This window comes from Chamaea fasciata, unplaced genomic scaffold, assembly GCF_029207755.1.
Source record: "Chamaea fasciata isolate MVZ Bird 193981 ecotype frontalis unplaced genomic scaffold, bChaFas1.0.hap1 SCAF_7, whole genome shotgun sequence".
Taxonomy (NCBI): domain Eukaryota; kingdom Metazoa; phylum Chordata; class Aves; order Passeriformes; family Sylviidae; genus Chamaea; species Chamaea fasciata.
Window position 1 is genome coordinate 26,249,386 of NW_027094092.1, and position 26,759 is coordinate 26,276,144.

Here is a 26,759-nt window from a genome sequence, read left to right on the forward strand (position 1 = left end):
GATTTATGGGTTGAGATAACAATTTATTGAAAGCAAAAAAACAATGGGATAAGAAACACACAGTAACAGCAGAAATATTAAGAACAAAAGTATACAAAAAGAGGTGTTTTACCCACAAAAAATGTGTACACTGCCTCAACTTAGTACAAGGAAGGAAAACAATGGGCCAATCTCTAGGCCTCTGTCACCTCTCCTACCCAAGGGTTTTCTCTGCTGGAATGTCCTCCACAGTAAACGCTGCAGGACATGGAGCTGGAGAGAGCCCATCCCAGACATCAGCTGTCAAGTGCCTCTGCTTGACGAGAATCTAGTAGTAGCACCAGAACTGCCACGTGGGACAAAACATCTAGTGTGAACATATGAAACACTGTGCCAGTGGCTGAGAAGTTACCGGTTCTGGTTTGCTTCAGATCATCTGAGATTTTAGGGTGCATCACAAATTCTGAGATGGGACATACAAAAGTTGAAGCAGGCTGTGCTAGACACCTGCAGAGAACTGTTTCCATTGTCTAAGGAATGTGTGTTTTTCAAACAGTATGAAGCTGGTAAAACCAGGAAGGAGCAGGTGCTCACCATTACTATCAAAAAGCTCACAGGCAAAATCAAGCAGAGTATCTAATCCTGACAAAAATGTTCCCAACTGGGAACAACACTTGAAAATTGAAACTGCACCAGAGCTCCTCGGAGCCTGCAGAATTTACAAAGCTGATGGAATGCCCAGAACTTTGCAGTCATGGGAGGACTTTGACAAATATAATGATACCTCCCTGGGTATCATTATATTGATGGCAGGCATTAAGGAATCAGTCAGGATCCCCATTTTGACAGTTCAGGTACCTTAGTCTGAGCTCATGAGTGGTTGCTCAGATAAAACAGTGAGCGGGATTTTAGAATATAAGGCAGAAATTGTCTATGTACCTTGTTGGAAAATTTGTGGAAAAAAGATACCTTTCTATAGCTCTTGCCTACTTGTTTTAGGCCAGGCTCTGAGGGACTTCTGTATCCCTCATCTTGGCTGATCCTTGACAAACTCCTAGATATCAGCATTTGCCTTTCTTTCACAATGCTTCTGTGGGACTTTTACCTAAAACCAGCAAAAACCAGCTTCTTAACTAGCTCCAGATCTAGAAAAGAATACCTCTCTTTCTCCAATTACTCACCTCTAAGGAAGAAGTCAAACCAGAAACAGAAGCTCCAAATCTCTCTCTGCTGGACCTTCCTTGACCTTAAGTGTGTTTGGTATGGGATACACTGTGATGCAGTGAACAGAACATTGGTATCTTACTGCATGTCTCCAGTGTTCAATTACCATACATGCTGCAATCCCCTTCACATGCTCTCTGTTTTTGTAATAGCTCAATACACTATACTGAACGAGTTTCAGATGATGCTAAAGCAAAATTGCATTTCAGGGAGATAACTGCAGAACATATATGTGGTCTGGGACAGGACAGAGTTGGTTTTGAGAGGAAATAGCAGTAGTCCTTCAAAACAAAATTTTAAGTTTAATTTAATTGATAAGAATAGATGTCATCAAAGACCTAAATGGCCACTGATCCATATCTCTGTTGTCCAACACAAATTTGAAAAATTAAACATCCTTTATAAAATATTTCATGACAATTCATGACCAAAAAGAAGCACCTGGGAAACAAAACTCTTTAAATATAGAAGGCCATTTAATTCAGTTATTAAAACTAGATAAAATATTTTAAATTGACACTGCATGGCCATCACCTTCTGTCTCGGAAGAGGGCTTTATGGTTTTGCTACCAATAGTCCCAGTGAAATGCCAAAATATTTTGCATATTAAAAAGTATTAGCAATTAGCCACCGAGAGCGTAAGAGATTGCAGACAAGGAGAGCTGATGTTATTTCCCTATCACACACAGCTGAATCTTCATCTTTTGAAATCACAGTGAGATGGTATTAACAACAGAAACTACTGAGCTTAATGCCACAATTCTGGATAAGATTGAGAAGGTTACTTAGAAAGACATTGCTCCTGTAAGGAATGGTGAAGTATTTATCACGTGTATGCTGTCTTGGTAAATGCTTAGTAAGGGACAGGAGAATGCTGTTCAAGCAGAGGGCTGTGCCTGCGATACTGGCTGGCTCAGGGCTTGTTTCTTCCGTGCCACAGCCATGCGCAAGGCCTGCAGAATCATGTTCTCGTTGTTCATTATGTTGTAATTAGTCAGCTTCAGAAGCTTGTTGAAATCTTCTGCTTTCAGTGAGACCTCCCTGGTTGAGTATGGAGAAGAGAAACTGGAGATGTCAACCTTGCCCTGTTCCATTTCAGCAGCAGTACGTGACATGCCTGTCAAGGGAAAAAAAGGAATGTGTTTGTATAGTCACATGCAAATACCATACTTCGACAGATCAATAATAACTTGGAGAGATCATAGATGCAATTATTATGAAGATAAGTGCAGCGCTACGATCTCTGAGAAACCCACTCCTGACCAAAGCTTATTGGAATAAAACCAGTCAGTGAATGTCATTTCCGTTGCAATCAGCACCATCTACTGGCCAGCCCATGGCACACCATTTTGCGTGGTCATCGCTGCTCAAGGCTTACCAGGCGGGTTCTTTGGTGCAACACAAACTAAAAGGAAAGGAGTTATACAGGACAGGAGGAAGCAGAATATTAGTTGGCTTAGAAATCATCTTAAAAGCAAAGTCTCCATCTCAAATACTAATCCAGAAGGATGCTTTATGCTATTGCTTTGATATTCCAGCATATTCAACCAGCATATTAAATGGCCTAAGTAGAAGGTAGAGTGGCCCTCCACAGAACCATTCTATACTGTGATTCTCACCTAGGTCCGAGTGTCATAAAACCACACATAATTTGAAAAATATACTTCCTTCTATACACTAAACTAAACTCTTGGAAATTACGAGGAGATTAGTTTCCATTCCTCTAACCGAGGAACACATTTTCCTTTTCCCTGAATTGCAACAAGACACAAATAAAATTATGCACAAGACTTCACCAGATTTTGCAAACAGTTTGAATCATCCCATTTTGCAATCTATTCACTAGTATGAACAAGCAAACAAACAAAGGGGTGTTTTAATGGGTTGAGGAAAAAACACCCAGGGAGTGGGAATGTTCCTTGAATCAATAAAGTTACCTTGGTACTGTTAACTTACCAGGTGCTACGTATCTTTGAAAAGTATCATTCACTAATGGAAAATAAAGCAGCAGAGGAGCTCCTGGGGTGTCTGCACCATCAAACATATAGCACTCTTTCAGGTTCTTCTCATCATCCATCAGTCCAATGCAGGGAAATGGAATTTCCTGCTCTGCAAAGTATCTGCAAGCCTGCTCCAGGGGCTGGTGAACAGCAGTAGCACAAGGAACAGAAAAAATAGCAAAGATCAGATTGCTGCCAAAGCCCAGCAGTTCATGCAAAGTTACATGAAACAGACTGAGAGCCAGACAGCCAAAAATAATGTGGACACACGCAGCCCCAAGTACTGCTTCTCAGCTGCCTGAGGAGCCATTTGGAAACAGTCTTCCCAGAAAACACCTAATATCAAGATAGGAAAGAGAGTTTAAATCTGTACTAAGGCATGTCTCTAAAATGAGAATGTGGTGTAGAAACAGAACAGATAAATTCAAATCATGTTATAGACCATTAATTAAAAGAGAACTAAGTCAGAAGAAATGTGGTTCTAAACAAAAATAAATTTGCAGTTTTAGACAGTAGGATTCCCAGTCCCATTACCTATTAATAGAGCAGGATAACTTGAATTGACCTCACTAAACTTTAGCAGGGTTTTAAGACCAACCTACCCATATCTCCAACTTTGAATTTTAGAAATAACATGAGATTTTCAAATAACATATTTTAGACCTAAAAATATAGCACTAAAAACATTCATCAGAAAGCCCATTTGTGGTGACCAACTTTGTTAAATTATGTAACAAAAAAGTACCACCTAATTTTGAACTAAATATTTCCAAAAGATTTCAGAATACAAGAAAGAAATATAGTTGAAGATATTATCATTTCTACTGCAGTACAGGACAAGTATTTTTCATAGGTAACTGCACCATTGAAGTGTTTTCCCCTTGAAAAACTAACGGAACCTTAACCACTGAACTTTGTGTTTTTTGGGGTGTCCCTCAGGGACAGGTTTACAGTTACAAGTCTGTTCTATATTTTGAAGTCTAAAACTGTCTATTTATGTGGTAAATGCTGCTTTCAAAATTTATATAACCATTTTAACCAAATTAGATTTCTGCAAGAGCAGTAAATGCATTTCATACCTTGCTTCAAGTCCACTATTTAGGGAGAAAAAATGCATTTATTAAAAGAGATAAAGATGAAGAAACCCATTACTCACTAGGCTGTTCTTGCTAGAAAATCAACATTAAAGTAAAAAAGAAAAAAAACCCATACATTTATAAGCAAAATGCAGATTAAATATAGCACTTGAATCACAAAAGTTTCCCAACTCTATTTGTTCAATTAAATATTATGTATAAGACTATAATAGACATTGCAGCTAGACTTCCTTAACTTCACTTTTCCTGTCTGTATTTCACTGGTGAAGAACTTAGGGATATTTCAAAAGTAGTTTGAGAATAATACACATATTTTCCTCTCTAAAAATTTCCATTCTTCTTCTAAGGTTTCAAAACAGCATGTTACTAAATTCCACTAAGTCCCATGTTTTACAGACACCTGTTTGAAAGTAGTGGAAAGCAAAGCAAAAGCTGTTGTGAAAGAAAATCAGTTTTGAGACTTCTCACCAGTGTCTGTGATCCGCCTGTGTAATTTAAGTGTATGATGACATCCACTTTCCTCTCTGGTCTCATAAGGGGTGGGTAACTGGTTTCAAAGAAGAAAGCTGCATCCACCAGCTCCAGGTGTTCTGAGTTGCCCCTCAGGTCATTGGGAGAGGTGTCTAGCAAAGTGTCTAAAGAGTGGAAGATTAAGAGCTGTTAGCAAACTGCAGAAAGACATCTGTCAAGTTAGAAGGCAAAAAGAAGGTGAGGTCCCCTCCCATCCAGGATTTTCCCTTTGCTTTAGGGCAGGTAGTGTGCAGCAATCCTAAAACTCCTTCAGCCTCTCCACTCACATTCTGTTGTGTTTCTAAACACATTAACTGCACCAAAACCTACACAGGTGGTGCCTTATATGCAGAGCCCCATCCAAGCAATTTTTATTCCTGTGAGGACTTTAAGAACCTGATGAGTAAACAACTGAACATTTGTGTTACTGAAAGTGAAAGGTGCGAGGAGTTCCTTCGTTCTCCCTCCTCTCAGTGCGCACTAACAAGTAACCACAAAACCCACTCAATTCTCTTCAGGACATGCAAAGTCCCTTGCTAATTCCCAGCCCCTGTGCCTGCCCAGTGAGACATGTAGGCAGGAGAGCCATCCACACCTTTCCATTTTGTGAAATGCTCATGCTGAATGTACTCATTGTGCATCTGGAAGCCCCTTAGGAAGTTGTGGTACTTGGAGACAGCAGGGCGATCCGTCAGGATGTCCCGGAGCGTCGTGGAGAGGCCACTCGTAGGAGTGAAAACACACGTAGCCATCTCATACGGCTTCTCAGGCAGGTCTGGCTGTTCCTCTGGAGATACACAGCATAAATGGCATGAAATTGAATTATAACCATAATTAAGAAGAGGCAAGACACAAAGAGGAGAAAGGGTCAGTAGGTCTTCTGTAATCGTGTGTTCACACCTCAGCATTGCATTATTTTCCCTATGATCTGCTGTAAGTTCCAGTTAATTTCAGGACAAAAGTATAAACTTATTTGTGTTTTCTAAACTCTGGTTAGTTATACATGACTAAAACAACATTTTTCTCATAAAACAGTATGATTTTGGTACACAATAAGGTAATTCACTTTTACAAACAAACAACAAACAGGAAATAATTTTATTATTACATTTTAAGGGATTACTGCTTTTAGATTCCATGTAGGTTAAATATTAAATTTAAAGCTTATTTTGAAAAGCAGAGAAAAATTTTAGCATTTTACTTTCAAACTAAATATTTTTACTTTTAAAACGCTTGTTCTATTTGGTTCAGTTGTGGACACCTGAATTCAACAAAGCTGGCAAATTATTTATATAAACTCCAACAAACATAAGACTTTGGGTTGTTTGTTTTTTTTATGAAAACATAGTCCACAGAAATGTGACCCAAGTCTAATTGCTGCTATTGCTTGAATTTCGTCATGAAGATGCTCATGGGTATTTCCAAGGAGTGGTCTTTCAGTTGAAAGGTCTTTCAGTCTTTCAGCTGCTTCTCTCAGCTGGTGTAAGAGCTCCACATTGATCTTGTTTGGCATCTACTAAGTCCTTCAGTTTAGCCAGTTTTTGAGGGAGGGGTGTGCTGTGCAGGGCAAGGAAATATTGAAACAGAAACAACCAAGCTCCTTTCTGGCTAACAAATCCATGACATGAGGCCTTGACAGAAGTATTTCTTTCCCAGCCTTTTAAAAACAACCCTTTAGGGATCACCTTATGTGTCTACCCCTATCTCCTTTATATCAAGGCCTGTCTGATGGTGTCTCTCCTTCCAGTCACAGTCTCACTATTTAAGCAAAGCACTGGCTATTCAGTAAAATCAAATAACTTCTTTTTTCTGGTATGTCCCATCCCCAGAGACTGAGAGAAACAGGATGGCAGAAAAGCTCAGAAAATGGGAAATGTGAGTGCAGTTACCCTGTCAGAGGGGTCTGGAGGAAGGTGTTTTGGTTTACCTATTTCAGTCACTTTGTCTTGGGTCCACCTGTGCCAGAAGTCTTCTGAATTGTCAGCTGCGTGCCAGGCATCCAAGAGATTTTTGGAGAAGATACTACTCCACATTCCTAGAAAGTGGGAGAGGTATAATAAGCAATGCAGACATAAACACAAGTTCTTTTAAAACCACCTTCTGCTCCTTCCTCAGTTCTTCCCTTACTTTTTCATATTTCTATCCAGTTCTTGCATAAGTTCAGATATCTCTTTCAGTGGCAGATACCAAAGGCAAACATATTTAGGCAAACTTACTTCAGAAAAAATTTCCAAGACTTCTCCCTCTCACCATGTTTTACCTGGGTTTTTTTTAAGTTTTATATTCAGTTTTTATGTTCATATTTTCATTTCCTTTTTCCTTTGATAAAGAAATATTTCCTGCCAGCTCCTCTGATTCTCCTCTTTCTCACCCCACTGATTTCTTTTCAACTTTTTATATGGCTTACAGAGACTATCATACATTTCCAACTTAGAAAAGTTTTTGCAAGCTACAGGAAATGATGATGCCTCAGAAGCACTCACGAAGGTACATGACAACCTCTTTGCCATTTTAATTTATTTTTATCTTAGACCAAATGATAAAACCACTTTTGCTGGCAAGGGCAACTGAATGAGTCTCAGGAAACATAGAGTCCTAGAATATGCTGAATTGCTAGGGACCTACAAAGATCATCAAGCTCAACTCCTGGCCCTGCCCAGGAGAACCCCAAGATTCACACCCTGTGCCTGAGAACATTGTCCAAACCGTTCTTGAGCTCAGACAGACTTGGTGCTATGACCACTTCCCTGGGGAGCCTGTCAACTGATTGACCCCAGACCTCTTCTTCCTCATGCCAACAAGAGGTTTCTGGAGACTAATTCCTGAATCATTAATGTTTCTATTAAAATCTTGTCACTCCCCCAGGCTGGTAAGTTACCTTGCATGAAGCAAATTCGTGACTCAGGGAGTTTCTTCATCAAGCGGCCCATGAAGAACTCACTGCCAAAATCCTCCGCACGAATGAAGGCGCCATATTTCAGGAAGCCCACCTCATATGGCGTGAACTCCACCCACTCTGCCAACACATGCACCAAGGTTAGTTCCACTGTAGAAAATAGTCCAGTTGCCAGGCTTGGAATAAGCCTCTCAGACACTGCCTCTCAAAAGAAAACTGGTTTAGCACATGTCCTGACAAACCCTGCCAGCAGCCACTGCTGAACCACTCTCCCCAGCTATTACACTGTCCCCAGGTTTGTGAAAGAACTATGGCAGGGCTGGGGAAAATTTAAATTCTTCTTCTTTTTATCTAATGAGTACAAAGTTCCTTCTCATGGAAGGTGGACTAGAACTCAGGTTGACTTCTGGCACTTTTAGCCAGCTATGTAAAACAGAGTAATAGAATGGTTTGGATTGGAAGGGACTTTAAAGATCATATAATTCCAACTCCTGTCACAGACCAGAACACATATTAAGCAAACTTAAAGCCCTAGCGAATCACTTTCTTGAAGAATTCATATAATTTCTGAGACTTTGTCACAGAATTATATTGTGTTATTAGTCTGAAGTTAGTACCTGAAAATACACAATCACATGCCAAGACATCTTACAAAATACTGAACTCTTGACGTGTATCATGTGTCTGCCCAGTTACTCTTTACGTTTCTGAACACTGCTTCTCTGAGCTTGGAGTGAGAATTTAAAACAATTCATCTTTACTGTATCCCCACAATGTATCTCCCTCAGTAAAAATTTAGTTCTTTTTCACAACTGAAGTATTACCTCTGAAATCTTTGGTGGCAACTTTGTCCTTGACATTGAGGGCAAGGTAGATGGGCAGTGGGTTCTGACCTTGGTTCACTGCCTGACGTTGGTCAGAAAGCCTGTGGTGGCTTTTCTGGATTTGAAAAAAATGCAAAAGTGTTAGCTTATAATCAGTTCCTTAAAAATATCAGCTTATAAAGACTAAGACACCATTTCCCTGAATTTGCTCCTAAATTTACTTGTATGCACTTGAATATCTGAGGACAAGAAAGCAGGGACAAGTTTTGTTAAGATAACCAGCCATGTTCAGCTTTCAGTATACAATGACAACAGCGATCCACTTCACATTCTGTTCTAGCTTTGTATGGTTAAATGTAAGATATAATATACAACATGTCCAAGTAATTCAACTGTAATCATATACTTCATCTGTTAACGGTAAGAGTTCTTCAAGGCAGCATGCTAATGACCCTTCTTATCAAGATTTCTTTTTTAAAATGCTATATTGAAAGCTAACATCCACAGTGGAAAAGTCCTTGAGCTGTCCAATACTAACAACTTATACAGGAAATGGAGGTTTTGAGTATACTTCAGCCAAATTAAATTCTAGCAAGTTTTGCTATGTAGCACTGAGGCTGGGAGCACTGTGTGAAATACAACGTGAAATGAGAGTATTTAGTTTTATCTGTTTCATCTAGACAAAAAGTAAACCGTGTTTACAGAATTTTGAAATAAAATAGCTTTCTTTTCCAGCTATCATCAGTCTGGAGAAAGTTTTGAAATTTTTTGCTTGTGTCCTTACAATAAATTAGAAATTGAAGATCCTGAGACATCAAATTCAAAGTAGCTGAAAGGCACCCACCGTAGCTGATATATCACACCAGCTCTGGATCTATATACTTTCCTATCACTAAGTCACAAGCTGCTGGACATAACCAGTACATCTGCAGTACATCCAAGTTAAAAGTGCATCTTGTACAAATATTGCAGCAGTGGAGAGATAGAAGCATAGGGCTATACATAACACCCAAGAACCTTAAAAATTTCTCACACAGGTGTAGTGTTAATCAACATTCTGCTTATTTAGAGTTAGTCTGAGCATTTCTGCTACATTCAATCACACTTCAGGCTGCAGTGTAGACATACGCTGTGTCTCCAAGTTATTAATGCAAGTAAGTGTTCTGCCTATGCACTAAATACAGTGTTACTGGCCAGGTGTCTCTTCCTAGGGCTCTAGTTTCTTGCAATGGTTCTTAATATTAAGTCAACAATTTTATGAGAAGAAAGATGTATAGACATTACCCCATCATTTAACATGGCTTCAATCATGAGCCCCCACAGATCAATAAAAGATGTTTTATGTCCTGCTTGGGTCCTTTGGCTCAACTCTCTGTAATAATTCCTCAGACTTTTCAAGCAAAAAGCCCCCATCTTGCACTTGGCTGCTTGCTTCCGTGCTTCAACAATGACTTCCCCAAGATCCTTACGTGACCAATCAGCATCTTCATATAGTTTTGTCATTGTCCTGCAGACAGGAAACATGATGGAATGCAGGGAGACATTAAAAAGATGTTTTTGAAACTCAGAGAATAAACTTTGTAGATTTTTGAGCATGTATCATTTTATCTTTTAGTAACTCTCCTCTTTTAGCTTACTTTGAGCAGAAATGCAAGTCTAAAGGCAACCAGTCAAAAATCAATTAATCTGAGATGCAACACAAGCAGCTAAACCAGCTGCCAATGCTGTTTCTGTCAAACAGTAAACTATAATAAAGGATCATTTTTCATAGGATTTAGGATGTTTACACTTCCAATAAAGTCTTTTCTTTTGGTTAGGGATAGGTTACGATGCACAATAATTATTTCATAGGTGAACTTGGCACTCATAGCCCAAAGATGGAAGCAATAACTCAATTGATCACCTTTACCCTTTCTGAAACCAAGAGAGAACAAAGCATGATCCAGACAACAGTATCAAAATGACTCCTCACCATGTTGTGCCAGACGAACCACTGATGTATGAAACACAATCCAAAACACGCAACTTTTGGAGACCCAAAATGCTGCCATACATGGCAGTGAGTGCTCTTATGCCACACCCTGCTGTGGTCACAGCCACTATAGGCACCTGTTGGACACAAAAAAAGGGCAGAAAGCATAGACGAAAGAGTGGCATTAAGGCACAAATTATGTCAAAAGATTACAGAAATGCAAAAGCAGCATCCAGACACTAGTGAAATATAACACAAATTAAGACATAAAGGAACATTTCTCTATACTGTACAACCCTGTGGAATATACTAGGTCTTGGCACTTCACGGAGGATTTTTAAGTAGCACAGACTAAACTATTGGTTTGAAATGTCTTTGAATAATTCTCTTGTATTCGCAGAAATTTTGCTCATCTAAACAGACAGTTGAACTCTCCAGCTGATATCAAACTGGTGGCAAAGTGCCCTGGAGGATGAGTTGATGTTGACGATCAAATGACGCAAACCATGTAAAAAAATCATCCCCCATCTCCAGGCTTGAGGAAAAGGGGAGAGAAAAACTCCCCAAAAGTGCCCTTAACTGGTTACCTCATGCTCCTGCAGATCTTCCTCCAGATGAAGAACTTCCTTTAGCGCAGCAGCAACTATCTTCTTTCGGCTTTGCAGGAAATTCTGTTCATCTGTGCAGAGGTCAAACCCCAGGCGGGCGTCAAGGTTTCTTGGTCTGAAACACAGACCCTGAGTCCTGAGACCAGGGCACAGGTATTGTTATACTATTAGTCACCGTGGACAACTCTAGCTGTGCTTGTGTGTGTTTTCAGACCAGTCTGTGGATAGTATAATCTAATAAATGAGAAACAACTTCACAGACAGGCTTCTGCTAATTGCTGTAGCTGAAAACGAGAATGCAAATAGGAAGGCAGAGCAAATCATGACACACTGTCCATTGTGGTATCTACTACAGACTTCTGATTTTATTTGCTCATATAATTAATTTTTCAAGTTTCAGTAGTGCTGCCATGCATCCTGTAACTAGATAACCTCTGCCAACATGCATTGCAGCTGTGAAATTAGAGAAACAGCTGCAATGCCTTGAAGTTCCTTTGTTTGTATAATTCAGAAATGTGATTTCTTTGCAGAGCTGCTCTCTCCATCTGTGAGCATAATAGTGCACACAAATCAAGACCTATTGCTGAGATGCACTAGCAGCTTGGAAATTTGGAGGACAGGGAACCCATGATTTAATTTGCTATTAGTTAAAAAGGAGAACTTCACAAATAAAAGCCTACAACCCAATAATAAACTCACTCATCTGCTCTCATCTGAGCTTGCGTTTATCCCTGCTGATTTCAAATTAGCTTTGTGTAGGGAGCAGATGCCTCCCAGTTACAGAATCAGGTCTTGCTGGAGACTCACTTACCATTCATTTGCCTTTGTGTACAAGTCAATTGTCCTGTCCTGAAAATCACAATACAAACAGTGTAAGCATGCTCAGGTCGTTACTCCTGTGCCTTCCTCCCCCACTCCATCTAGGGCCCGAGTTTCACTATCCTTGAATTCAACAATGTGGCTGGAGAATCGGGCCAGCAATGGTCTGGACTGTGAGAGACCTTCACAAGTTCCAGCACACTCTGGATTGAATAAAAGTTTGCCATTCAGCCAAGCTAGGTGGGCTTAGGGCCCCTCAGCTTCTCATAGTTAAACATTCATTATTTGTGAAGGTTGTTGAAAGCTGGGCGTGTGAACCATACATATATGGATGACGTCTATTTTATCTTCTACTTCAGGCATTCTCTTTGCAAATATAAGTCCTAATTATCATATCCATCACTGTTAGCATGTGTACTGTGTTGACGAACGTACTTATCAGACGTGTCCTGAGGAAGTTGGTTTAAACTCAGAACAGGGTTTCACAGGGCATGCCTGGATCCACGTGCAGAACAAAAGAAAAACTAACTATTGCATAGTTACAGAGAGACTGTCATTCACACCTTACGACTTAGCATGCTTTGTGTCTCACAGGAACTGAATCACTGAGCTCCTAGACTAATCATCCACCAAACTGAATGTGTGTTGGGCTGTTTTCTGTTAAGAAAGACTTGTTCTCACCTCTCCTATTGCTATCTTCTCTTGTATAGGGAGCGAGTTCAGAGGTAGAGTCACAGATTCATTCATATTGCTTTCATTTTGACTTGATATAGACTGGGAAAAAAGGGTAAGACAAAAAATAAACAAGTTACCTATTCTACAAAAAAAAAAAAAAAAAAAAAAAGGAGAAAAAAAGGTAAAAAGCCTCCTCTGTCTCACATACATGCACTGACCAATTCCCACCACACACACTTAGGTTTTAGAGGCCCCCAATGAAAGGGCTGCCCGTTAGTGGTGCTCACGTACCCTGCTGAGCCGTCTGCGCCGCGGCAGAGCCACCATGAGCGCTGACTGGTTGTACTTGATGTAGTGAAACCTGGCCGGGGACGTCGGGCACAGGCAGGAGCTCAGCGTGTGCGTCTGCGTTCCTTCATACGACCCGTCCACAGTCAATGCAAACTTTCTCTCTGAAGCAAAGGTGTTCAAACTTAAGCTCTTCAAAAAATGTGGATAATTTGTTTGCCCAGTAATGTAATGTATGTTTTCCTGAAGTAAGGATGCCATTTTGATACTGAGATTATAGGAAGAATAAATAGACTGATTTATCTGAGCATTTCAGTTTTAGGGATGGTGTACAGAACATGCCATATAGTGACTGTTGCTATAGCACCCCTGCACATAGAGATATATGTGGTAGCAGAGACTACAGCTCTGTTCATTAGGTAATGATTCACAGACAATAATAGTTGGGGAGACGCTCTCTTCTGAAAGTCTGAAATGTGCAAAACACTTTGCTATCACACCAGAATAATGTTTGAGTATTACATACTGTCTTATTGCTGAGATACTTTGAAAATTTTGGACTTTTGGGAGAAACACGGGGTTTTTCTATCAGACCAGTGTTCTCTTTGGTATCAGTCAAATCTCAGTCCTTCTACCATATTTCTCTTTCCTTCAATCTATAATATTTCTTTTGAAATATTTCTAGCACTTACAAAACATTGTTTGGTGGTCTTTTTCCTTTCATGCAAAAAGTGTCAGATATGTTACATTGAAGTAATTAAAAATGGTCTTTATGTAGAAAGGTATCAACCCACAAGGTTCAAGGTGAAATATATTCTGTAAAGCTACACACTCCAAAGTACATAGTCAGCCTTCAAAAGAATTACCTCACTTAAGCATTTTCAGTCACATCCAGCAAACTTTTTCTCTGAACTCAACTGGATCCTCTAGGTGCTTTGGCAATGTGCTGGACTGTGGCCATCATGAGATGTCAGAACATGTCCCAACTTTAAAAATTGCATGGGAGGCACACAGTTCCACAAGTATAGGCTTGACATGGCAGTGATACACTGCTTTAGGTGTGCAGCAAATGTCTTTGTTAATATACTGTGTCTTGCGTTTCACTCAGTGGCATATCTTATATTGTTATACTTAAAGAAATTCTATGAAGTTAGATAGTAAAAGAGGCCCGATTCACACTCTGCCCATTATTTTGTCCTAGAATCCAGAAACAACAGGAGTTAGCTTCAGTTTAGGACCAAAAAAAAACTCAATTCCTTGCACAACTGCTTTGGAATATTGTAAGTATGTGGCAAGATGTCTCTGCAGAGGAAATTATTTTGTGGGGAAATTAGACCATGTGCTCATCTCACCACATTAAGGAAAAATCTGTACATTTTTGATCAACTATAACCACCTCCACAGGCCACTGGTGTCAGTGAGATCTTGTCTTGCATCCTAAGTAATTTTAAAACCAGCATGCTCAAGTGTAAAACACTGAGTGCTTCTGCCACTAAGTGGCAACCTGATTTGCTCCATAAGTCAGTGAAAGGCTCACCCATAGTGTCCTTCCTCAGCCTCCCATCATTCACCTGCACATCCAAACAGGAAACCTCACGGGACTGTAAGAGACAAGAGAGGCAAGAGACAAAGACATTCACTGTCAGCAGAGCTCTACCTCGTCCAGTCCACTGGACATATGCCCACAGGGTCCTGGGGCATACGCCTCAGGGAAGAGGTGGTGCCAGCCTGTAACCCTGCGACCAGGTCTAGGGGGATGGGATTGGACTTCCCCATGGAAAATAACAGGATGCATAGACATGAGGAAAGAGAAGGGATCTGCTTGCTCTGCCTGCAGGAGTGGCCCTGCAAGGGCCTGGGGAAGGATCAGCCACAGGAGAAGGCTCTCCAAACAGGGTGTCCAGCCCTCCCTGGGCAGAGAGTGGGATGTCATACCCCTGAGCCCAACTCAGTTTAGGCAGAGGCGAGCACTTGCAGCAGCTCACAGTTTTCACCACTTTAACCTCTCCCACCACGAGTCACTAGCTGGGACCACATGGGAAAGCCAATGCCAACACCGGCTTTAGGCTGTGTCTGATGGTCTTGGTCAATGCCTCCATGCCACCACAATGGCCTGGTACCTTTAACGCCAGCTTTCCAACAAGCATTCCTATACAGCACGGAAAAGGATTATGAAATAAAAGTTACCACTAGAACTCCATTAGTAATAATGTTTTCAGGAGGATCTGGACTGAAAGACAAAATGGAAAACAATCAATTCAAAACCCGCATGTTCTTATTTTTCTCTTTTTCTGGCTCTTCTTTAAGTATTATTTCATTATCTTTATCTTTAAGAGCCCATCTTTGGACAGGCAGCACATATAAACAGAATTAGAAATTCCACATGCATATTCAATCCAGTTTGCCTCTCACAGGTTAGAGTCTGAACTTCACAACATTTGTGAAGTTCAACAGAGGAACAGAGGAAGTCCTCACTGTAACAGACAAGATCATTTTCCGACACACTGAAGACAATTTGCACGGGCATGGCACTATCACACTATTGCCCAAAATTGTTCTGTTCAAACCTGTGGAATCAGACCTAAAAAGCTGATGAATTCATCCAACGTGCCATTAAAAGGGGAGAAAATTACAAAAAATTCCTTATGGCAGAGCAGACATCTGGAATCCACAGTAAGGAATAAGAGGGGAAACTCAAATCTTCCTCCTATGCAGAATGTGCCTTTCAGCTTGGTGAGCAGCTGCCATCAGGTATATGTCTATGCTCCCACCAGCACCTGGGCTTGCTTCTCTATATGTCTGGATGCCCAGTGCAGATGCATGCATACCATGCACCATCATGCATTCCTTCTACATTAAACACTCTACCCAAAGTTACCTTCTGTTTTATTCAGAAGTTGGCAGTGTTAGGGGGCTCCAAGTGTGAATTGATTTGTAGCAGTAACCTTGTGTTTCTAACTTATACCTCCAGCTATTTCACCTTACGCACCTGCTCTCCATTGTGAATTCAACCTCCAACTCCTCTTTTCCCTGCAAAAGAAAATTAAGGCAGTCACCACAGCTTTGTCCCCTCTGAAGGGAGATACCCTACAGGAATCTTTGCCCTTCAGGGGTCTCCATAATTCACTGGCCACCTTTTGTTGCTGCACATGCCACAGACCTAACTTCCTCCATATTGTACCTGTTATACTTCTAGTATCATATACTTCTAGCATCTTACCCATTAATTTAGCAGACTCCTAGTGTAGGCCTTGCAGGACAAGTGGAGTGCATACTGCAGGGCCTCTTGGTGGCTGGACCCCCTTGCACCCTCTTGGTGTGCTCTCCACACAAGAATATTCTCACCTGGCCCCACCCTCTTTGCTTCGTCCATGAATTTTATCCATACCTGTGGATTCAGCTGGAAACTTAGCTGAATGTTTTCTCCAAGCTGGATTTTGGACACATCAAAGAAAACAGTGAGGAGATGGTCATCTTGAGTTACTTTGTCCTCATCACAAACTTTAAGCTCCAGAATGTTCTGGGGAAAAATAAATAAATATGAAGGGTTTAACAAATACAACATGCTACATACATTTCATTTTAGTTGAAGAACCTTGGGAAAGAATGAAAAAATAGAAATATTGCAGTTGCTCTCTGTGTACTCTATTGACTATGTGGGCACATAGAGTCTAATCAAACCACCGGAATCTAAATAAGTAGACTAAGAGAGTGTGAATACAAAGAATCTCAGAAAGACCTGCAGAGTTGAAGGACTATGTGGTATGCTTGATATCTGGTGAGAACAGCTGTTGGAGGTGTCTGCATTCTTACCTTAACCTGGCTCTGGATCGTGAAGTGGAAAGTCTCATCCCATGTGGGGTTCTTGCTGTTCTGGACAGTCTTGGTGCGGAAATGCTGCACTGAAGCTGTTGGCAGGCTCAGGCTCACATAGCAATCAGACTGACTTACTGTTGAAGACAGGGAAAGCAGGAAAGCAATGGACCAATGAAACAATCTAGTGCCCTATAAGGTGAGCATTTTTAAGCTCTGTACACAATAAATACACAGAATTCAGGCCTGACTCTAGCTAAGACACCATCAAGCTGCTGCTGGACCACCATCTTGCTTTACTATTGTGAAAGCTTGCCATTGTGCTCTTCTCGAGAACTACTTTTTTTTGAAGTCCTGGGAAAAAAAAAAAGCATTCAAAATAGGCAGTTGTGTTGATGAAGAGCCATCCATACACATAGGGGCACATGCACAGAGTGGCCTCACAGGGCTGCCACTGTGGATATTAGCAGCTGTGACAGGGGCTGCACATGGACAGAGCCCAGCTCCTACACACTGCGCTTCCACAGGTAAGCATGAACATGCCTTTATATGTCTAGAGTAGCTCTGGCTGTAAGTTCTGTCTTGTCTACCTTCTGAGGATCCTTTCTTTTCTCTATGACCTCTGTCTGCCAATGCAGACAAGAGAAGAGCTGGTTGCATTCAGAGGTTCCCATGAAGCCAAATTCCGGTCACAGAAGGAACATCTTCCACCAAGGTACCTGATTTCAGTCTGCTTTCTTCCCTTATGAAAGTTAAAAAAGGAAACACCCAGCAACAGATTTTTTTTCAAGAAAAAAATTTGAAGAAAAGAAGATTAATCACCTGTGGAGATGAAATTATTGAATTTAATCTTCTGTGAAGAAGATTATAAGAAAAGACTGAAATGCTGAACAGTTTGATGGATAAAATTTGCTTTGAGAAGCAGCTGTACTGGGACAGAATTTCCAGCAATAAAGCTGTATGGAAAAAGGTATTGCTTAATGTCACTATTTTCACCTGCATCTCTGTGCCTCAGCCAGAGTGGCAAAGGTATTTGCAACACTTCATGTATAGGTGGAAGCTTGTCTGTGCTTCCCAGCACAGAGCGAGCTGACATTGCTTCTTTGCAAAAAATTGCATTGCTCTGCTGCTTCCATTCAAGGCGTGTTCAGGCCATAAAGTTAACCTATTAATTCTCATGTTTCCAGATGTGGGGAGGGCAGATTTAGTGTTTTTATTTTAATTTCTCAGCTGAAGTGACCAGTTGTAAAGTGTGGCTTCCTACCTGAACTCCACTGTAGGAGCTTTTAGTAGGAAGGAGTGGTTAGCAGCAGTCTGCAGGGCTTGCATCATCAACAAGCACTTTCATTCTGAGGTCAGAATAATCTACTGGCAAATAGATTTGTCATCATTATTAGGAAATAAAAAAGCAAGTATGAATCATTAGATTAACAATCTTGTGGACCCACACTCAAAAGTCGGACATGGTCAGTCAGTCAGATCGTGTTCTGTAGAACATGATCTCTTAGTTAGGGATGACAACTTACACAAATGCCAAAGATAGCATGGGGAGCATTGCCATAAATGCCAATCCCATTAGTAGAATTGTATTTCCTCTTTTTGTACTGCCATGTACTCAAGCATTCCTGCCATTGCATAGCAGACACACCTTCATCTGAACAGCATCTGAATAGGCCTAAGTCCTGTCACACAATTTTACTGGCAGACTTGACTTTGGGAGACACAAAATAATTGATTTGGCCCAATATTGATTCCCCATGTGTAAATCAAGAATTAACAAAGTCAGCCTCCCCCAACTTCTCTGAGGCTTAAGTCATCTTTTCTGAGTAACTCTGAATGAAAGAAAAGTAACTTTGACCGATAGTCATCATACATATCAAGATATATTGTTTCAAAAAAGCATCAAAACACATACAAATCAGATGATCTTCTAACAATTCTAATAGTTCCCAAAGTTCTATGTGCACACAAGAAATGTCCCCATAAAAACCTTTTTTTGCCTCTTGTGAAGCCCAGACTGATATTAGCACAGATTGCTGTTGGCTCTTGTCACCACTAGGAGAAGGATCAGAAGGATCCAAGTGGGTAAGTCTATGGGTGAACCAAAGTTTATTTCATTGACATTACCCAATTAGTAATACATACTCTGACTTCATCTCTTGCAAAGAACACAGAAGTATTTTGAAAGTCCATCAATTATTTTTTGTCTGTAAGTGGTCACTGTCTGCTACTGCACTGTATCATCCACCTTTAAGAAATAACTACCTGTCAGACAGCACCCTGACTTCTCATTAAGATCTCTGACTTTCTCTTGGAGAATTCTGACAGCCACTAAACAAGTGTGCTTCCCTCTTCCCATCTGCAAAATGTTTGGTGATGCCCTTCACGCTTCAGAAGTGTCCTCTGAAACCTAGTTAGCTCTTGTTTGTAAATTATTTTCCAGGTGTTAAGAGGGAGGCATTCACAACACCCATGAACCTTTTTTACACATCTCTGATACCTCAGGCTGGTGTTCTGCCTGACCACCTCCAGGCAGAAGTGGGTGTGTGAGAAATGGCACTCCACAGCCTATCCTGTGCCCTGCCTGGTGGGTCCCACTGCAGTACCCCTCTTCCTTTGCACGTGCACGTACATGGCTCCCACTGCCAGCCACGTGTGAGCAAACCCCCATTACCCTGGTATGTAAGCATAACCAAGGCCTAACTACAGCAACTAGACTGCCACAGGATACACACAGCACAGCATCACACCAGTGAGCTGTTGGGTCCCTCCCCTCCTCCATGACACGTTGACAGCTGTCAAACATGCTTGGGATGGCAGCCATAGTATTCCTGTGGGGCAATATCCGGCCAAAAGCAGGTGTGGCAGCAGGTATTTATGAAAGCACAGTCTCCTCCTCCAGGTATTACGCTAAGGGTCAAATTATCTTCCAGCATAATAGCAGGCAGGACTGGATCTTAATTGTGCTTTACCATTAGGAAGCATTACAACAACATGACCCATGCTAAAATAACACCATAGCCACAGCCCCATGCTGCATCCCAAACAGCAGGACACCCACTCATCTGGCTTGAGCTGAAATCTCTTCTGCCTGATAGAGAGCTCAGATTCAAGCAAGGGCTCAATCAAACATTTTAATTCCATCTCCTTTTTTGATGTTAACAGCTGCAAGCTTCAGCCTGCCTGTAGTCTGGGCAGAAGCCTCAAACATCCTTCTCCTCATGGAATGCATTTAGCTCCTCACTGTTTCTGGGAAGTAGATTTTTTCATGATGCTTATGATATAGTTTTTTGGGTTTTTTTATTGTGCTGAAAGTACCTAAATCAAGAATGTGGTCTCAAAAACTGTTTGCCCAGAGCATCTCCTTGACCTGGTCTCCCTGCACTCTAGCTAAGTCACAAAATATAAGCTATCAACACCAGCTGAGAGGAGCATTTTTCTTCTTTTTCCTGCACTTCATAGCTGAGTAGGTATCTTGCTGAGGGCAAGGGGACAAGTCAGCATCACTCTCTTCTAGAGGGCAAAATATTAGATCATTTATGTCATTGAAACTTTTAATATTATTTTAAAATAAGAGTGTGGGCTACTTCTGTGGCCTTCCAGAAGGCAATTTACAGGCAGATTATCAGAATTCATTCTGTCCCAGGAGACCAGTTCCTGTCCCCAGGGAGCATTCAGTATTCACCTTCGAATAGTAAACTTCAAGAAAAAGCTTTCACACTTTCTCCCACCCTGCCCTTCACTCTGCGTCGAGCACCCTACAAGTATCCCTAAAACCATATTTATGTAATCTCATTTACATCCCTCCTTAGAACACTCTTTTGTTGAGATGTTGCTAAACAACCTTCCTTGTTTGTCTTTGTCAGTCCACATCCTCTGATTTTATAAACGTATTTTATGCAGCACCTAGAACAATAGGCTTCTGGTGTGTAGTTGCAACTGCTTAAATGGTGAAGTAAGTAATAAATAACAATGAAACAATAACAACGGTGCAAGAACAGAACACCAAAGGAAGTCTGCATGTTCCTGCAATAAGTATTGTGGTGGAACACTGTTCCTCAAACAATAATGTATTTCACTGACTATTTCTTCCTGGATCTCAAGGGACTTTCACATGAATTGATCTCCTATGTGGCAGAATTGCTACCGCAATTCTGTAAAAAAAAGTTTTGTTGAAAATATAGAACATACTTAATCATTTTATAAAATATAGTACCCAAAATTATCTTACATAAAAAACCTGACGTTTCCAAAATTAAAAAACATAGTAAAAAAAAAAAAAAAAGTCTGTAAAAGCTTAAAAAAATATCATTTTCTTACTAAGAAAATTATGAAGAATATTTTTAACTCTATACTGGTCAGGGCCCATTTAGCCAAGGGCCCACATTCAATGTCCACTTAGGAGTCCTGGGCATTTTCAGAAAGCAGAGAATGATGGCTTAAAATTGCTGAACTTAGTATTCCCATGCAGTAGCCTACTTTCACATTGTTAACACTCTGTTTTCTTGCTTTTCCATTTGTTAATTCCACTTAAAGACTTAATTTCTCTGCACATCTTGGTTTTTAATCCCTTTGCCCACTTTTTTTGGGAAAGACCTTTGGTCTTATCAGCAATGGACGTCATGCATCAGATTTATAGATGAGTGTCTAAGGAGAGTACAAGAGGGAAAACATCATTCAATGCTCTCTCAGCCCTCACAATTTAAGATACAGAGACTTCCTGAACCTACTTTAACTGGATTCTTTTTTCTTCTATGAACTTGTCCAGACGCTGCCTGCAACCTGCATAAACTTTGACATTCATGATCTCCAGCCATGAGGAATTCCCAAACTGAACCACACGCTGTAAAAAGCCATGTCCTTCTGTTTCTTCCAGAGCTATGGTGGTTGCCCAAGGTAAGCAGTTGATCTTGAAATTTGAAAAATCTCAGCAGACAAAGCTGTGTTTTTAAGGGTGGGTTGGACTGATGCACATCCAAGTCTTACCCCATTAGGGAATCAGGATGCTTGTGGAGGACACACCCAAATCTGGGAACAGGCAAGCAATCACAGGTCCAGGGATATCAAGAAGCCCAATGAGCCTGATGAGCATGTGGGTGTGCTCAGTGAGAAAGGGAATGTGAAGAACACAAACAAGGCATTAAATTCACATGTGTTGTCAATGATATCAGATATGCATTAATACACAAGTGGAAATTGGTGTTATAAATTACACACTGAGGGATCAGTGGGAAGGGTGCATTAAAAAGATTTGGGGTTTAAAAAGCAGAATTAAACCCTTTAAATTGTCTTAGTTAAAAAGACTCTCTTATGCACTGAACTCCCAATAAAGGCCTTTTACTATCTATTCCATAAGAGCTGTTAGTGAGGTTTTGAAATTCTCTTGTTTTGGATTAATTTTCCCATCTCTATTACCTGGAAAATGTAGCAGACAGACCAATAATAAAGTTAACCTGCAGCACCAGGTTGGGCAACCTTTTAAGCACTAGATGGGCATTAAACAAAGTGATCTGAAAACTACAGAAACCTAGTGCAAGGTTAGGCACAATTGGCAAGAGATAGAAGAAGCCAATTTAAAATGTCAGAAATCAGTAAGGTGAATGAAAAATAGGTGACACGTGACAGCTTGTTCTATCTATAAAAGTTTGCAAGAAAGAGAAAGTAATAAAAACAGGGCTGAGAAAAGGAAGAATAAGAAAAAAAAAATCAGTGTTAGGAAAATGGTCCTATACAGAAGTCTACTTTGCTGGTAATGGAAGACATGTGCCTCTGAGTTTGTAAGTCTGTGTCAAGCTAATCTCTAGGAAACTGTAAAGATGACTGAATCAACTCAAAAATACTCCCCTGGTTTTACACAAACCAGCAAAATTTTGTTTGCATTTTTTTATCTCAAGACTCCCATTTTGCTGCTTCTCAGTGGAAGTCCTATAAAGTTATAGACATTCAATTTGCACTAGCTTTTACACTGTCAGAAAAGTTAAGCAGAGGTTCAATTAATTCATTTAAACTTTTGAAATATAGGTTTCTTTTATATGATAAAGAGCCCGCCATTGAAATCTGAGATTTCTATAAGTCTGACTGCATAGCAAAATATGTCCTTAAACAGTTTGAAAGTAAGTATTTCTGATAAATACAGCTGACAAATTTCACACTCAGTAAAATTAAATGTTACTGGAAATAAGCATCTGTCCGTCAAAACTAGATTTTACATTTAAACATAAGCAAGGCAGTGCTCCCTGACTGGTATGATTTTCTTTTCCTGTGCAATGAATGCCCACAACAAGTAAAGCATTCACCTTTTGCAAGTGTTTGTCCTGGGTTTTTTGTTCAAACTTTTTTCCCTTCCAAAATCACCTCTGTCATACAAGCTGCTCCTTTAGAAAGCTCTATGGGCTGGTGGGACATGGTTTAGACCAGGAAGCAGAAAAGGCTGAGAATTTCACTACCTGTTCCATGCCCTAGAAACTCTCTAGTATTGAATAGGACAGCATCAAAACACAATAAACCCCATTCAGAAAAAGACAGCTTAAAGATGAAAATGAAAAGCATTGATCTAGATGAGAAAAAGGTGCAAAGGAAGTTTGGTAAGCTCATTGTCATGCAGATGTTTTAATAGAACATCATTATCTAGGGAGCCACCTAAAGGCTGCAATTTTTCCACGCTTCTTTTTTTCAGTTCAGTGTGCATGTTTGTACATTCAAATAGGCTTTAGCTGTAGGAAGGAATTTCTCTCCAGACAATAACTGAGCTTCAAATATGCTTTCCATGCTGTAGAAGCAGTCCAGTGAGAAAGTTCATGTGGATTATTCTTCTTCATACATTCATCAACAACAAAACATCTTACTGCTCTTCACTAAAAGTCAGAATGAGAAACTCTTCTTCACATGCGTTTGGTCTCTAGACAAACTGTTGCAGAACTTGAAGCAAATAAAGTCAGAAAGGCACAAAAATTTCTTGTCCTGGATCTTTTTATGTGAACAACTTTAGCTTGGTCCTGCTCATATAGAAACTTTCTGCATTTAGACCTTTTTATGTGTATAAATTAACACATGCAAGACAATCAGCCATCTTCTCAGATAGGAGGAGGTGGTTGTCATTCAAGCTGGTTTTTCTAATGTTTTGTACTTCAGATATTTGTGGACCATTAATAAATATTTTCATGACTATAATTCCTGGACAGTTTGTAAAAGTATTTAAGAATAGAAAAAGCTAACTGTGAGCCATGCCTATTGCTTGGTGAAATTTGAAAACCCATAAGAGGTGCAAAGTGTGCAGTCCTGAGCTCACATCGAATATTCTTTGATGGGCCCAGGGTTACACAGGGTGGACATTACTGTAAGAAGGAACCATGGAAAGAAAGTTCTTATGCAATCTTTCCTGTGAATAAAAGAACATCTATTTGCAGATTCAGTTGCGAAATATTATGTGCAATCTCTGCATATATGTTCTGCATTACAACTGGTGGCTCGACTTCAGCGTTATATTGACAAAGATATAAGAAAAAAAAAGTCTTCTAACCATGTTACCTCACCTTCAGCATACCAGGATCACACGTCTTCTATCTCTCTTCTTTTAAATATAGTCTGCAGTGCTAGTGACACCTGATATATTCAGAGCACTTTTACAAGCATGAGGGGTATAGCAAAGATACTCACACAAGTCTGCTTTCCTGGCATTTTTCATCTGTATGATTTTTACAGTGAGCAAGTTGCATGGAGACGGTTCCGTCTGTTGAACAGCACACAAAATGCATGGGATGAGAATGCAAAAAGGAAGAACAGAAGCGTAGTCAGAGATAGAACTGAATTGTTTCAGTTTCAACCAACAAAACATTTCTAAACTGAGGTTTTCTCTTTGTGCATTGACTTTTTCCCAGAAGGTTTGTCACCAGGTGTGACAGCAGACCAGACCTCTGACATCCTCCATTTTCCATTCTGAGGAAACTTGTGGTAACCTTCAGCTTGAGGTATCTAACTCTTACAACCCAATCTCATAGAAAGGTGTGACAGAGAACCTTGCTGTGTTATTAATACAACTGACACACATCTTGGTCTGAGAAAATTCACAGGATGTCATATATATCCATTATATTTCACAACAAACAGCAAACAATCCAGCAGGGCAGGAATTAGTAACGATAGCATGGTGTAATGATGCTGCTCATCAGTTGATTTGTAACTACATAATTACATTCTTATGTCTGATATAGAGCAGTGCTGGCTTTTAAAAAATGAGGACCTGGAAAGGGCCTTCCAGAGATCTATCCCAAACTTCTCAGGAGGAATGAGTGAAAGGCACAGCTCTGTAATTACTTCTCTGTGAATAGTTCAGCTCACTCAATTTTCCTTTAAGCAAAATTCTCAGGAATGTATCAAAGGAAATATTTTCAGCTTTCCAGTACTTAAAGGGGGCTTATAAACAAGAGGGCGAGTGAATTTTTACACAGTTTGTTATCGGATGAGAAGTAATGGTTTCAAACTAAAAAAGAAGAGGTTTTGGTCAGATATTAGAATGAAAGTCTTTACCCAGAGGGTGCTGAGCCACTGGAACACACTGCCCAGAGGAGTTGTGGATGCCCCATCCCTGGAAGTGTTCAAGGCCAGGTTGGATGGGGCCTTGAGCAACCTGGGATAGTGGGTGACATCCCTGTCCCTGGGGATGGAGTTGGAGCTAGGTGATTTTTAAGGTTCCTTCCAACCCAAGCCTTTTTGTGATTTTGGGAAACTACCTAAACCTAAAAGTGGTTACCAAAAGACATTTAACAAACCCGTGAGGAAACAGATTTGATTTTGTCATCCTTAAGCAAGGATCAGACAAATGTGGTACTTAATATCTAGGGGCTGAAACTGAGTTACTTTTTTCCCTAGACAATTGTCCTTCTTAAAGGAATAAAAGGGGGGGAAATTGCACACTTAATGCTCTAAATTACAAAAAAAAAAAAAAAAACCAAACCAACGAACCAAAAAACCCCGACCAAACAACTATAACAAAACTCCACCAAAACTCCCACCAACAACAGAAAAACCAACCCCAAAAAAACTCCAACAAAACCACACCAAAAACCAAGAGGAAAGGGCAAAACTGAGTAGCAATGCAATGAACACATGTAAGAGACAGTTCATGCACACTACCTACAGAGCAGGGATTATCACTGCAACAAATACGTAGAACGGTATATAACAACACAATACCATTCATTCCCTCATGCCCCAAAACAGCCTCAATTTTTGAGAGTTATATATAACATCTCACATATTATTAGTTTCCTTACTTTCCCCATGTATTCTTTGACATTAGTGAAAACTCTTTGCTTTTCTCAGTGTGTTGTTTTGCCTAGCCCAGTTGCTTCAGGAACCAAAAAGGTATCTTTTTTTATTAACTGTGAATTTTCAAATAGAAAATTATGACATCATTAAAGTTTTTGCATTTCTGAAGGCCAAAACACAAAGTAGTCACAAAACCCAGTCAGAAAGAAACACTGCTTTGCTCTCAGCCTCAGTGCTCAGGATAACTATCAGAGCTGAAGATATGAGGGGAAACATCCCCTCCTACAGCAGGTCCCCTCTGGCCTCAAGGGCAGCCTGCTCAGCTCATTGCAGTGTCTCCTCTTTTCTTTTCTCACCTGGCTCTTGCTGTAGAACAGCCCCATCGTGGTCTTCTCCCCGTCTGAGCCAGGTGCAAAACGTGGTAGTGGATGTGTCTGAAGGAGTCTCAGGCAGGCAGCTCCTTGTGCTTTAAGCGGCCAGGAGCCGGCAGGCAGGTGTGTGAGTGCCTGACTCAGTGCAGCCTCACCCCGCCACCACCACTTGGGCAATCCCCAGCTCCTCCTCCTCTTCCTCCTCCTCTCTGCCCGGGAGCTGAGCGCGGGCTGCACACCTGCACCAAAGCACCTGGTTCTGGCACTGCAGAAGGATGGTCTCTGCACTTGTAGCTCGAGGGAAATGAAGACTGAAAAGTGATCTTCCGTTCAAGGTTATAGGTACTGAACAAGTGTTGTACACTTTTAAGCATCCTTATCACTTTTTGAGGAGGCCACAATGCTCTTGCCCACAG

General features: G+C 40.5%; 1 protein-coding gene across 1 annotated transcript; it reads right to left on the reverse strand.

Moving 5' to 3' along the window:
- Positions 1-1,606: 1,606 nt before the first annotated feature.
- Positions 1,607-26,378, reverse strand: LOC136292419 (cytosolic phospholipase A2 epsilon-like). The gene is made up of 20 exons (XM_066188104.1): positions 26,329-26,378; positions 24,362-24,434; positions 16,706-16,842; positions 16,281-16,412; positions 15,882-15,922; positions 15,080-15,122; positions 14,430-14,493; positions 12,896-13,056; positions 12,611-12,703; positions 11,922-11,959; positions 11,090-11,246; positions 10,503-10,639; positions 9,815-10,037; positions 8,531-8,645; positions 7,689-7,826; positions 6,738-6,845; positions 5,406-5,597; positions 4,769-4,935; positions 3,160-3,343; positions 1,607-2,320 (listed from the first exon to the last, which is right to left on the reverse strand). Exons 1-20 carry the CDS (start codon positions 26,353-26,355, stop codon positions 2,082-2,084), a joined length of 2,469 nt encoding a protein of 822 aa, XP_066044201.1. The 5' UTR covers positions 26,356-26,378; the 3' UTR covers positions 1,607-2,081.
- Between the last annotated feature and the right edge of the window lie 381 nt (positions 26,379-26,759).